General features: G+C 40.6%; 1 protein-coding gene across 1 annotated transcript in view; it reads right to left on the bottom strand.

The window, feature by feature from the left end:
• adgra1b (adhesion G protein-coupled receptor A1b) overlaps positions 1-14,504 on the bottom strand; it is a 165,805-nt gene that overhangs the window by 123,430 nt on the left and 27,871 nt on the right. The window contains exons 3-6 of the mRNA XM_030748152.1: positions 9,319-9,390; positions 6,686-6,757; positions 6,433-6,504; positions 5,889-6,052 (exon numbers count right to left, since the gene is read on the bottom strand). Of these exons, the coding sequence (XP_030604012.1) occupies positions 5,889-6,052; positions 6,433-6,504; positions 6,686-6,757; positions 9,319-9,390 (380 nt within the window). The remainder of the gene's footprint in view (positions 1-5,888; positions 6,053-6,432; positions 6,505-6,685; positions 6,758-9,318; positions 9,391-14,504) is intronic.

Genomic DNA, 14,504 nt, shown 5'->3' on the forward strand with positions numbered 1-14,504 from the left:
TCCAAATGGTGTTGCATGATGGATCAAAATCTGATGGTACTCTTCTCCATTCATAATTCCATCAGTTTGTCCAGATCTCCAACACCACTGGCTGAAATGCAGCCAATGACAGAGCGTCCACTGTGTTTTACAGATGACTGTAGACACTCACTGTTGTACCTCTCTCCTGACTTCGTCTCTAAAAAAAAAAAAAAAAAGAACATGGCAGCACGGCTTATGTCTGTTTGCAAAGTTGCACTGAAACAAGAGTTCTGAAATAAGGCCCTTTTGTTAAGCTGGGACCAAAGTGGAAATGTTTGGTCAGAATGCACAGTGCCACAGGTGCTGAAAACAGTAAAAGTCTTTGAGTTGACATGAACTTCTCTGTATATCAAAGTATTCTAGAGTCAAATGTGAGGCCATCTGTCCAACAGTTAATGCTTGGCTGAAACTGGATTTGCAACAGAACAATGATTTCAAGCACACCAGCAAATCTACAACAGAATGGCTGAAAAAGAAAAGAGTTGCAATGGCCCATTAAAGTCCAGACCTCAGACTGACCTCGACTGAAATGCTGTGGTGGGACTTTACATCCATATAAACTGCAACTTGACTGCTTGCCAAAGGCATAACACCACAAGATGGTGATTCCTCTTAACTTTATTTTAATTAGCAGTTTTACATTTATATTAAAACGTTCTAGCTTTTAGGCTGTTAATGTAGACATCACTACATTAACTGTCCAAGTCAGACAGAAAGAGAGCGACAACAGGAGCGTCAGACATTCAGAAGGAACTGTGTGTGTTGGTTCAAGTCATTCAGAGCTCTTGCTGCTGCATCATTCAAATGCAAATTCAATTCATCAATTTGAGAAATCATCCATCCATCCATTTTCTTAACCACTTATCCAATTCATAGTCGCGGGGGGCCTGGAACCTATCTCAACTGTCAGCGCACAAGAGGCAGGGTACACCCTGGACGGGTCACCAGTCCATCACATGGTTATTTGAGCAATTACTTTTATTTTATTTTTTTTAAAGATATTAATCAAAAGCAATTTTTAAACTCTAGGCCAACTTCTGTATCCTACACTTGGTATGGATCAGTGCCCCTCTAGAGGATTTATTTTCTTTATTGCTACATTTACTTTATTCACACACACTTGGATTGGATTTGGATCCATACCAAAGCTGTTTTGAAAATAAAACATATAAAACATATTCTCAAACTGACACATGAATTCTATGTCTATTTGTATAGTCACTTCATTATCCCTTTTCAAAGCAACTTTTAAAAGAGGTGCGTGACTGAACATCAAAGACTTATATGACAGACCATCTTGAGGTATATTTCATGATATTTTTGCATCACTGAATTATTGGAGTCACACCACAGGCTAAGAGACATAATGCTGCACATGAAATTCAATTTAATGACATGATACCCATAAAGTGCAGTTGCACTACTGTGTCATCATGCAATAAAAACTGCTATAGAAAGCAGGGTCTTGTTAGGCAGAGTATAACATGCCATGTTAGTCCTGCACTTTATGTCTGGGCTGTTGCTCTCTTCCCAGCAGTGTTAAAGAACCAGGAGTCCATCAAAAAGACATCCCTGACCCCAACACAGGAAGCACCTGATCTCCTAAGGAAGCTGCATGCACTCTTCCGTTCTCCCTCATTTGCAGGCAGAACCCAGCCTATTTCGCTGGAGGGATGGGGGCTCGTTGCTGGAATGCATGGTGCAAACATCTGCAATCCATCATGCAGGAGCAACTGGAGAGAGAAACAAATTCATGTTCAGTGACAAATTTTCATAAAAATAATGAGGGGAAAATCTCACTTGAGAAATAGTTTTTGATTGGATCTTTGAATTTTATTCTATTTCAGCCCATCATTTTTCTTGATAAGAAGAATGTGGCACCAGGTGCAGAGTGATGTTCACATTGCTGTAAAAATTTCCCTCACAAACTGTAGCCATATATGCAAATAACAACCATCAAATAACATTTAAAATATGGTTGTTAGAGCGCTACACAAGTGAATGAATAAGGTACTGTACGATGGAGTTGTACTGTACTGTGGAGAAGGGTATGAAGCCAAGCATGGTTGAGACTGGGACTTTATCATTGTAATCCTATAATGGATGCTTTATGGGCTAAAAGCAGTGCTTCTTGTCCTGCCACTGGATTCCACTCATGGCTCTTTGTCCATTGACTAAGCAGAATTACCCTGTAATTGGTTTGGCTTGTTCTTTGTAAATGAAAAACACATACAGTTAGGATTTCATAGAATTACTTCAGAATGTCTGCATTGCAGTGTCTGGATGGCACTGCAAAAATGCTAACTGTAGGGGAGAGATATGTATGCTGCACATGGATACATTAGTTTTCGGCAAACTATTTCACATTGTGCGTACAGTGCATCTAAATGCAACGTCCCTTCACATCACACATACACACACAGACATACACCAGCACTAAACAATGATTTTCTCATTCCAGTGCAATATCCCCTGCGTGAGGCAGATGTAAGGAGAAGAGGAGGATGATTCTATCACATATGAGATACAATTCCCCTGTGGACAGCAGCACGGAGCAGGGAGATAGAGGAACGGAGGGAAGATGGAGGGAGGCAGGGGGAGGCTGCCTGCCTGTAACCAGTCTTTCAGAAAAAAAAGAAAGTAAAGACTCTTGGATTTCTCTCACTGTTGCTAACAGCTTCCAGTCCAGCAAAGAGAACATTTTATCTGCTTAAAGAACTCGGTTTAATACACCCAAAGCTGATAGACAACACATCTGTCTTAATCTTTCACCCCTTAGACTCATATTTGGTCTTAAAAGTCCAATGTGCATGTCAAAATGACTTTTCCACAAATTTAGCAGGCTCTTGAGACAAAATCTTTAACTCCAGCAGCATGCAATGCAATCTTTTTTCTCTATTTAGACATTTTCACACTTCGCAACTCCTGTTACACTTGTGGTGTAACAGTCTTCAACCACTGGCTTCAACAGAATGACTAGCAGCTTTATGCTTTACTGAAGGCGCTTTGGCATCGACGTATGAGTCAGGCAGGAGAATAGCACATTTATTACTAACTGAGGAATAGAGAAACCAGCAAATCTTGTAGCTCCTTCCTCCTTTTAAGGATACTGATGCCAGATGAACAGGTGGTGCCTAACAGGCCATAGACCACACAAGAACACTTTTATGAGGCAATCTTTGCCTGCAATTTTCTGTCTAGCAAATCTGCAGTAATCATTGGCTCATGTTAAGCTTGTCAAACAGTTCACAGTAGGTGGAGAGATAACAGTGAAGGGGGAAACCCATCATCCAAATAGCTCTACTTAATTGTGTTTTCATGGCCTTCTTGATAATGTAATGTTGGTGATATTAAAGTTTCTTATGTCACCAAAACAAACAAACAAAAAACAAAACACAAACAAAGTGTAAAGTTGTCAGAAAGCTAAATAAATAAATAAAAACACAATAAGGTTGACATTTCATAATACAGCCTATGACTAAGGCAGTAAGTGCACGTATTTTACAGGGATGAACCCCGTTAAGTAAATTTAAGTTCTGCTGTAAGTTCCCTGGTATGGGGTACTTATGGCCTCAGTTGGCTTTAATTTACTTACTGGTTGCATCTTTGTAATTACAGGGTACTTAAAGTCTTAGTTGTGGGCCGTATTATGAAGTGTTACCTAAAATAAAAAAGTAATATTACAAACTTTTAAAAATAGGTTTAGATGTTAGTCTGTAAGATTACTCTTATGGTCTGAAAATCATGCAAGTAATTCTCTGTATGTAGTTATTTTTTTTTAAGTTATCAATTTAATTTGTAAGAGTTACAATAGAAAAATGGCATCGTTAGGAGAGAATAAAGTCACAGGGATGTGACTGACACCGATCCCCCCTCCCAGCATTTAGAACAACGAGACTATGAGAGTGAACCTGAAATCAAATCAGTCTGGAGTGTCGCTGGCACAAAAAATCAAATACTTCATTAAAAAACTGCATTTTATTAATGTTACCCTTATTTGAGTTGCATAATTTAAGTGAACTTCACTTCAAATCTGTCTTCTGTCCATCTGCTTTGCTGACTGCTTTGACTCTTATTTGCAGGACCTTTCTGGCTGTAAATTTGTTTTGGATTTGGAGATTATGATGCTCCAGTGCCACATCCAAGCGCTCTTTGTAATGTTGTGTATAGCACCTTTAATTACAGTGTTAGCAAGCAGGCAAAGATCATTCTTGTGCATAAGAAACTAAGCTAAATATTGTCACTGTATTTCTTTATAATAATCAACAATGAGATTATGCCCTGCTGACAAAAATAATACTTTTCGCATATTTTCTCCCCGTAAACATCTGTCAGACAGTCAATTACTAAACTCAGGGACCTGCTGGCTTTCATTCAGGCCTTTTACTGAAGGACTAATTTACACCTGGGATGACAGGTGGACTCAATTAATTAACAAATTTAAAAAAGTGCTAATTAAATGGGGCATTATTTGGGGACTGTGGGATATCATCTTTGGTGACAAATTCAGTGCTACAATGAATGACTCACAGTTTTATTTAGGTTAAATGAAACACTGCAGTGTTCTCCGGTTACTGAGAACAGGCATAATGTGTGTTGTTATGTCACTGCTACCAAAAAAGAAAACCTCATTACAGATTCTTTGTTCAGTGACCACCTGTGTGCAAGCTAGTGAACTACATTCAACACTACTGATAAAATAAATGTAAGCTTAAAATAGTGTTTAAATATCTATTCCTTATTATCACTTTAAAGTGGTCCTATTATATTAATTTCCAGTTTTGTAATTTTATTCTTTGACTCCTGTGAGCGCCTGCAGGCAAATTGGCACCTTCCATGCAAACTACAGGCAACTGAAGCAATCTGGGAGCAACCAAAGCAATCACAAGAAGGATTTTGGTGTGGCACCCTCTTTGTGACTGATTTCATCTCGTTACCAGGAACCACTGCATCCAGTCAGGGAATACAGAGTTGTCCCTTGGTTGTATCATGTCCAGTGTGTAGCCTAAGCTTTTGGCTCACAGGGATTACTTGTACATACACTATATTTCTAAAAGTATTCACTCGTCTGCCTTCACAGACATATGAACCTGAGTGACATCCCATTCTTAATCCATAGGGTTTATTATGATGTCGGCCCACCCTTTGCTTTGACTCTAATGGGAAGGCTTTCCATAATGTTTAGGAGTGTTTATGGGAATTTTTGGCCATTCTTCCAGAAGCACATTTGTGAGGTCAGACACTGATGTTAGATGAGAAGGCCTGGCTCACAGTCTCTGCTCTAATTCATTCCAAAAGTGTTCTATCAGGTTGAGGTCAGGACTATGTGTAAACCAGTCAATTTCGTCCACACCAAACTCACTCATCCATGTCTTTATGGACCTGCTTTGTGCACTGGTGTGCAGTCATGTTGGAACAGGAAGGGGCCATCCCCAAACTGTCCAAAATGTCTCAGTGTGCTGAAGCATTAAGAGTTCCTTTCACTGGAACTAAGGGGCCGAGCCCAACTCCTGAAAACAACCCCCCCTCCACCAAACTTTACACTTGGCACAATGCAGTCAGACAAGTACCGTTCATCAGATTGCCAGATGGAGAAGCGCGATTCATCACTCCAGAGAGCACATCTCCACTGCTCTAGAGCCCAGTGGCGGCGTGCTTTACAACACTGCATTTGACACTTTGCATTGTGTTGATGATGTAAGGCTTGGATGCAGCTGCTTGGCCATAGAAACTCATTCCATGAAGCTCTCTACACACTGGTCTTGAGCTAATCTGAAGGCCACATGAAGTTTGGAGGTCTGTAGTGATTTTTTCTTTTATTCTAAGTATTTCTTACATTGACACCATTATGGCTGCTGAATCCTTACCACATTTGAGCTGCTGTTTATGTAGGTTGCGAAACTCCAGGCCGTGAAGGTGGGTCGGGAAAACGCAGACTGTGTCATTGCCAATCTTTACGGAGTTGCGTTTAGCCCAGGCGAGCAGCCACACCAGCTGACAGTCACAGAACAAAGTCTCAGTGCTGAAGTGTCTGGTGAGAATAGAGCATACAGTTACAACCTGTGTGCTCGTGTTCAGGACTTTATTCATCCAGCAGGTCTTTGATGCCAGAACAGGAAAAACAGGTCTAGCTCATAAAACTGATGGTAGGTTCACCCCATTTCTGGATGGCAGTTGCAGGTATTATGGTTACTCACTGGCAAGACTTCCCACCTACTGTGTGCGCTGCATTGCTGTTGCTAATGTCATTAGTGACACTTGTGCTTTTCCTTCTATAACAAGCCAAACTAACTGCAGTGAAAACAGCCTGTAGCTCACTGCAACTATGTCCTGAACTACAACAAACAAGTAAATGTTTTTGTAACCCAGACATAGATAACCAAAATCGATCGCGTCATGTGTTTTTCTTACAGCACTCTGAGAGAAACTAGGGGTGTGAAGAGTCCCGTGGTCAGAGTGGAGAAGATGTTCCCGGATAAATTCCTGTTTTGGGGATAAAACACACACAGAGAAACAGGTCACTCCTCACATCCAGAAAGTCCTTGCTACTGTATTTTTTCATATATCACTGAAACCACATCAAACATCACATCAAACTCTGCAGATTCGGTGTATTAAGGATAAAGAGGTGCAAGGCATGTTTCCAATTTAGGGGATTACTCACAATTTTGAGAGGTTAGCCAGATCAAGAAACATTTCAGAGGAGAGGCAGCCAATCCTGTTGTTGGACAGGTCCCTATATGAACAAAAAGGCAAAGAAGAACACACTTTACTGATATTATTGTGTTGAACAATTGGAAATATGAGCCGACCAGAAAGCAATATATCCGTGTTTTCATGCCTGCTTGCACAGAGAACTTAAACAGCTGTAAAGCCTATTCAACTTCCTGGAATATCTGTCCTGACCTTTTACTCGTCACATAACCATTGCTGGCACACAGAACCCGAAATGCACAAACGCGTGCAAATGCACTGGGCTTCCATGTGCGAGGGGCTGAGCGCTGTCGCGTCCGTGGCTCCATGCCCTCACACTCTGTAATTAAAGAGCTGCTTTGCTGGAGCAGCTGTGGGAAAATAAGCAGAGCACTCGAATAATCACCAGTTGGGGAGCACTTAAATTAGCACTCCGCTGCTCTCCAAGCCTTGCGCACACGCGCCCCGAATCAGCGCAGCTAACTCACTGTTTACATCCCTGCCAAACCAGATCCCACTAACTATCAGGCTGCAATCATGTCACTCATTCCCTAAGCCTATATGTAGAAAGGACAAGGGTAACTATCAAGAGAATTACCCAAAGAGAAGAAATCAGCAAAAAACAAAAATCGAACTTTAATACTTTGATTGCTTTTTTGAGTATTTACATTTCAATTAAGTCTGTAAAACATTTAAAGTTTTGCTGTAATTTTAAAAGATGCATAACTTAAAAATAGGAAATGGTACGAATCCATTTCTATAAGCATACTGTCATGTTTTAACACCAGTAAGGCAGCAACATTCAAAGTTTTCAAAAATAAAATCTAATTTTCATGCATAGAAAGTTTACATATGGGCAATAAAACACAGCCTCGTCACTACAGCCTTACTTACAGTCATGGCAAAAAGAAAGCACACCTTCTGACAGTTCTGAGGTCTCATGTAGCAGGACATAATCCTTACCAGCTCTTAAACTTACAGTATTTAAATACAAGAACACATGGCATATTACCCATATCATTATGTAAACTCAGTGATTCAGTAGCTTGTAGAACCCGCTTTAGCAGCAATAATGTGAAGTAATCACTCTCCATATGACTTTATCAGTCTCTCACATCATTGTTGAGGAATTTGGGCCCACACGTCTTTACAACATTGTTTCAGTTTACAGGCATTCATTTATGCACAGCTGATATGCTGCGTTTGGTTTTCAGCAAACGTGGTGCTGTGCTTTATAGCCAAAAAGCTCCACTTTGGTCTCATCTGTCCAAAGGACATCATTCCACAAGTCTTGTGGGTTTTTTTTAAATGCAACTTTGCAAACCTAAACCACGCTGTTCTCTCTAGAGAGAAGAAGCTTTCTCCTGGAAACCCTTCCAAACAAGCCATACTTGATCAGTTTTTTTTTCTGACTGTACCGTCAGTAACATATTAATTGAGGTATATACAGTAAAGAGTAATGTTTTTTTTTTTAATTTATTTCCAATTTCTGCACTGCACAGTGTGAATTTGCTGGGGCATTCACTCCTGTCTTGAATGTTTTGTACTTGTGAATAATTTTCCCACTGCGGAACGATGGACATCAAAGTGTTTGGAACACTTTCCACACTGATGGGCAGTAACAACTGCTCTGCTTCTTTAAGATCATTGCTGATGTGTGTCCTCACTGGGACATTGGCACTGTGTTAACACACCTGGACGCGCCAGACCAGCAAACTCCCAAAACCTCTGTATTTCTAGAGGTGATCAGTTAATCAGAGCATTTGACTTTTATTATGTCATGTGTTGTTGGTTATCTGACTTTGTGATTTTTAGGTAAATTTAATTTTTACATTTAAAGATGGTGTACCTTCTTTTTACCACGACTGTAGTTTAGTATGACCAGCAGTTTATGGTGGCCGAAAGGATTCCAGTGGACTGCAGGGCGAGAGTTGCATGACAATATCAGTATAGGATTTTTATTTTGAAAAACAAATATAACTTCCTGTCTTGTAGCTATGCCATTGTTACATTTTTCTCTTGGATTTTAAAAATACTTCCCCCAGCTCTGTTCAGAAGGTCCACTGAAGAACAAAACAGTTGGCAAAGAGGGTAAAGCTTAATACCATCATAACAACTAGACAATGAAAACCCTTCACTGTCAGTAGATTTAATTCATACATTTAAAAAACAAACAAACTGATAAACCTCACAGTCACCCAACAGTAATCAGCCGGTGGCAGTTAGCACGCCAGCAGAGTGCTGGGGCTCACAGGCTCAGTCAGTAATCCTCATCCTCATCTCCAGGGGTTGCAGCAGTCCGATTGTGAGTGTTCCAGCGGTGGATCGTGTTAGCAAACTGCAGCTGCATTCAATTGTGACGCTGACTGCTTTCTGAGTCAGTTTGCTAACTAACTGCTACTCCGTGTCCTGAGTTAGCTTTGCTCAGGAAAAGAAAGTTTGTGAATGTCTGAAAGAGTACTTGCAGCTCTTTTGCCCCAGTTAAACACTTCAGTCCACTCTTCAGCTCTGTACTTTACAACGCTCTTTCTCATTGTCTCTAAAGCCAAAGGACTTTCCCCGCATCCCCTGGAGAAGGCTATTACAAGGCTTCATCATACTTACAGTCTCCTCAGAGCTAGCAGACCACGGAAGGCCCCAGGCTCCACTGTACTTATCAAATTATTCTTCAGGTCCCTGGAGGAGAAAGACACAGAAAGAGTCAGATAGCAGTCTATCTATGAATGATTACGAATTATTTCTGAGATTAAATTCACTTGGCTCACACTTTCTGACCATATAATCCAACAAAACATGTTTCTTATGCTATGCGCACACAGCAGAGTCCAGCTCACTGTACAACAGCCTGCTTGCAGTTGGGACTGAAGCAAAGAACAGTGTTTTTCAAGCTTTCAGGAGGAACTGAACAGCCAAGGAATTCAGAATGGAAAAACCTTTAATGCCAGCTTAAATATTTGAGATATTTGTAAATTTATATTACATTTACAATTTTACATTTATATCTAATTGAGACAGGCTAAGAGAGTTAACTAGCACCTGTTAGCTGGACCACACAGACAATTTCCTGCATGCTGGAGACCCAGACCGCATCCAGCCAAGAGACAAAAACACACACGTTGCGGTTACAGCCAGGGACTCCTAATCCACCCCCACTGCCTACTCCAAAACCTCGGATGATGCTAAAATTGGATCGCAGAAAAATCTCCTCTCCGGTTTTCTCAGAGGCCAAAGAAAACTTCCTGAAATTGTGTCCCTGGTTTCCTTCAACTCTGAACTGTATGTCCACTGTGATGAGAATGAGAAGAAGGGTAGTGCGATTTCTTTTTTTTCCAAATGTGAGCAACAACATACTGTAGCTCAACCAAAACTTAAATTATGAGCTGGGTCAAATCAGGGTCAGCCAGAAGAAACTAAACAAAACCAAAAGGACAATTAAGGCCACAGCCATCAAAGTGAAAATAGAAGTGACGCTTGAGCTCTTTCTATTTGACACATGGGACAGCTTTGCAGCAAAAAGCTCAGAATGAATTTGTAAGATTTATAGGAGCATTCAATAAATGCCAATTTTCCCTGGAGGTTGTAGGTACAGTATTGATGTCTATATCACTACCGTTAGCGGACTTTATAAAAAGCCTTGGCCGAGGCCGTTTTACAGTAACTGATGTTAATTTGGTTGATTTAAAGCATTAGTTACTCATACAGAAGGCAAGCCATCATTAGCAGCAGAAAAATGAGTCTCATCTAAGGTTAATGATCTGTGTCTTGTTGTTTGGGCCATGCTAAAAACACTCAACACACATTTGGTCTGCACTGTTAGGACTTTGTAACAGGCTTTCATCTAAAAGTATGTGTGATATGTAAAAAAAAACGACTGCACACAGATCCTGTAATTCTTTTAAACTCTAAGGAGGTATCACATTATTTTAATGTACCCTATGTTCTTCATCATATATGAGTGAACCTGTGTGCTTCACACCTCTCACAACCTGAGCATGCTAGCTTTTCATGTCGTCTGACTCTTCACGATCAGACTCACTAATGAGACTTTCTGTGGGCATCCTCCGGGATTTGTTATTCACACAGGAAAGGGCTAGCACACTCAAGGAAGAATACTGAAGTTCCTTTCCTGACTGACTAACCTCCCGGTCCAACAGGGTCAGCCAACAGCTAGCTCTCATCTCCGCTCTCATCCTAAGTTGTCTTTGATCATGTATGATAGTCTGCAAAAGAGCCGGTGGATGCTGGAGGTCAAAAGGTCACTCACTGTGCCTGCAGCACCTCCTTTTATCCTGAACAGTCTTGTAGCTCACGGCTCTGCCGCCTCTGAATTTGCTGAACGTTCAAAACGTTCCACCTTATCGACTGAGTGCCTTACCAAAGGGCAGAGATCACCGTTGTGTCTGTGAGTCTACACACAGCAAATGTGTTACTTTACAAATGTTACTGGGAAATGTGAAATCCCACAAAGCAAAGCAGGTTCTTTTCAGGGCCAGTGAACTCTTACAGTGAAGGAGGAGTTCCTCCTAATCCCAACACTGAATAAGCATACTCACATCATATATACTCTGTTCCTATTGTAAACATTTGCAGTCTTTACACATCAGAACTGATTCACAGTGTTAAACACAAAAATGTATTTTAAATTATGTTTACGTGAATGATATATTCTAACTAGAGGGCAGTCTTATTGCATTTGGATTCAGCTTGACAGCATTATGACCTTTCGAGTGACTTCTTTACTAGCACCTGAAGACAAATACTGCATTTTGGTCTCACTGTGCTGTTGTCACTAAAACCAAAAATGATATTACCATCTGGTTTGGGCCAAGCATCACTTGGCAATGTCGACTCAGCCAAATTTGTCCCCGTTCTCACCAGCTACCTAGCTGGCCAATAAGTGCAAATCATTCCTGCTGCTGTTTAATAACTTATTAACTTACATGAGAAACTAATTTATTTGAGAAAAAACACACTTGTTGTTGTGTGTTTCTACAGCAGAGCTAATTACTGTAGGGCCATTCTGTCTGACTCACCCAAATTATTTCATTAGTTTATTTTGTGATGTGTAGTTTATGTTGAAATACGTGTACCTATACAGTAAAAGTAGCCACGCTTTCCATTGTTCTGGTTTGCCCTCTTGTGAAAGCAATGCCATGTTGGAAATGTTTGATGGCACTGTTAAAGTGACTGTGAGCTCTGGACAAAAAAAATTTCATTGGCACAAATGGTCCCTGTCTGCTGTAGATGTGCATTTTTGTCAGCGTATAAAAACATTTTTATGACTTAGAGAAAATTATGTTGCAGACCCCGCTGTCTTGGACCCCACTTTGAGAGCCTATACCATAAAGTACAGAAAACAACCAACCTGCCAATTAGCAATTATGAGTTTCCTTCAATAGGTACTCATGTGTCTCAACTTCCTTTGGATATTGCTATCACAATATTAACAGAGAGTAATTGTTCTGTCATTGCGTTGTAGCCCTGGTTTCACAGACTGTGCCAGCTGAAGCCCTGTTTGTTTTAGTGGTTTCCTGTATGAGGTCACTTTTAAAGCCACATAAAACAAGCCGTGGCATCATAGGCACAACCTTTTATAGTCACCAGGCCCGAGCCAACAAATATCTGCAAATAAATGTTATAAATTATGGTTGTGTGACATTAACTGGCTCAGGACGGGTGGAGTCTGCTACATAATGCAACAGAATGGACGCCAAAAGTTAGAACAATTGGAGGAAGCTATTTGAAATTGAGTTTTGCATCCTTTTCTGTGATTAACAGCCTGACACAATGTCCTCTGTCTGTGAGCTCTGCTGCTCAAAAATATATCAAACTCAAAAATATCATACTGTGAAGCCTGTAGGTTGTTTGGACTCTGGAAAAAAAATCTTCTGTTGTTTTTAACCTTTCTAATTTTACCAAGATAATTTTACCTATCATCACTACTACAGTACAAGCTCTAAGACCCCTGCTGAGTTTACTGTCACATCACTGGCTCCGAACCGCTTAATTTACATTTGCTCTCATTCATCATAGTAAAGTCGACACATAGAAGAGCTTAAGTTTCATTCAGGGTTATTTTTCATCCATCTATTCTCTTAGCTTCTTATCCTGTTTAGGGCTTAGGGCTTAGGAGCTGGGGAAAAAACAGCTTCACTGAGTGAAGGTACTCCAGATCTATCAGCAACGTAGCACTTCTGTTTCTACCTAGGGCCCCAGTCACATAGGCCGAGACTCTGGTTGGAGAACTGGTTGAAGACCAGTAACTAGGGGTAAATGAGCATTCCACAGCTGGTTATAAGTGGTTGCTGGCTGTCACTATGAAAGTGCTAAAGCCCCAGTCACGCAGGCCGACAGACCTATCAGTGACTGTCTTGGCAACGGTTTTGCAAAGCAAACCGAAAATGAAGAGCATCCACATTCAAAGTACACACCCAATTCTGTAAATGTTGGGATGCTGTGCAAAATGTAAATAAATACAGAATGCATTGATTTGCAAAACTCATAAACCCACGTGTTTAAACTGAGAAAATGTACCATTTTAGGAAAAGCAGCTCATTTTGAATTTGATGGCAACAACAGGGATGGGGCCGTGTTTACCACGGTGTAGCATCCCCTCTTCTTTAACAACAGTCTGTAAACATCTGGGAACTGAGGAGAACAGCTATTTGACTTTTAGGAGACAAATGAGCCCCATTCTTGCCTGATAAAGGATTCTAGTTGCTCAACAGTCCTGGGTCTTCTTTGTTGTACTTTTTGTTTCATGTTGTGCAGTTCAGCAGCCGGACTCTTCTGCTGTGAAGCCATGCTGTTATAACAGATGCAGTATGTGGTTTAGCATTGTCTTGTCGAAATATGCAAGGCCTTTCCTGAAAAAGATGTCATCTGGGCGGGACCTGTGTCGCTCTGAAACCTGTTCCAGATGTGCAAGCTGCCAATTCCATAGGCACTGATGCAGAGGGGCAGGTTTTTTAACTGATGTTTCTGAGTCATGTTCACATATAGCTTCGTCTTTCTATCATAGAGCGTAAACCTTCATCTGTGGATGGCACAGTGATCTGTGCTGCTGAGCATATGCAGTGATTTCCATGATAGAATTATGTTTTTCATACACGCTGATCACAGCATCCAATACTGAGTTTCAGCCTTGACCCTTGTGGCAGTTCTCTGAATCCTTTGATGATATTATGTTCTGTTGACTGTGAAATATTCACAGTCTTTGCAATTTTATGATTTTGTAGACAGTTTTTTACAGATTGGTGAACCTCTGCCCAGCATTACGTCTAAGAAACTCTGCCTCTCTAAGATGCTCTTTCTGTACCCAATCATGTGACCTGTTGCCAGTTAGTCTAATTAGTTGTAAAATGTTCCTATAGCTTTTTCCTTATACTGCCACTTACATTTCCAGCCTTTTGTTGCCCCCATCCAAACTTTTTGGAAACATGTTGTTGCCATCAAATTTTAAATGAGATAATAATCTTCTTAAAATGGTACATTTTCTATGTTTCCTATATTCTGTTGTGAATAAAATATGGTTTTATGAGATTGGCAAGTCCATTCTGTTTTTATTTACCTTTTACACAACATCCCAACTTTTTCAGAACTGGGAATGCACTTTGAACTTTCTTGTTTGCATTGCATTATTTCAAGTTTTAGCTCAGTGGTTAGTCAGCGAGTGTTTGCAAGTCAGCGTCTTCAAGGAATCGCAAGGAGGGTTTTGGTGCAGCACCGTGTACCTCTGTTTAACAGATTTCATCTATTTTTCTATGATAGATGTCACCCAGCGGCAGCCA

This window comes from Archocentrus centrarchus, chromosome 15 (assembly GCF_007364275.1).
Source record: "Archocentrus centrarchus isolate MPI-CPG fArcCen1 chromosome 15, fArcCen1, whole genome shotgun sequence".
In the NCBI taxonomy this organism is placed as follows: Eukaryota; Metazoa; Chordata; class Actinopteri; order Cichliformes; family Cichlidae; genus Archocentrus; species Archocentrus centrarchus.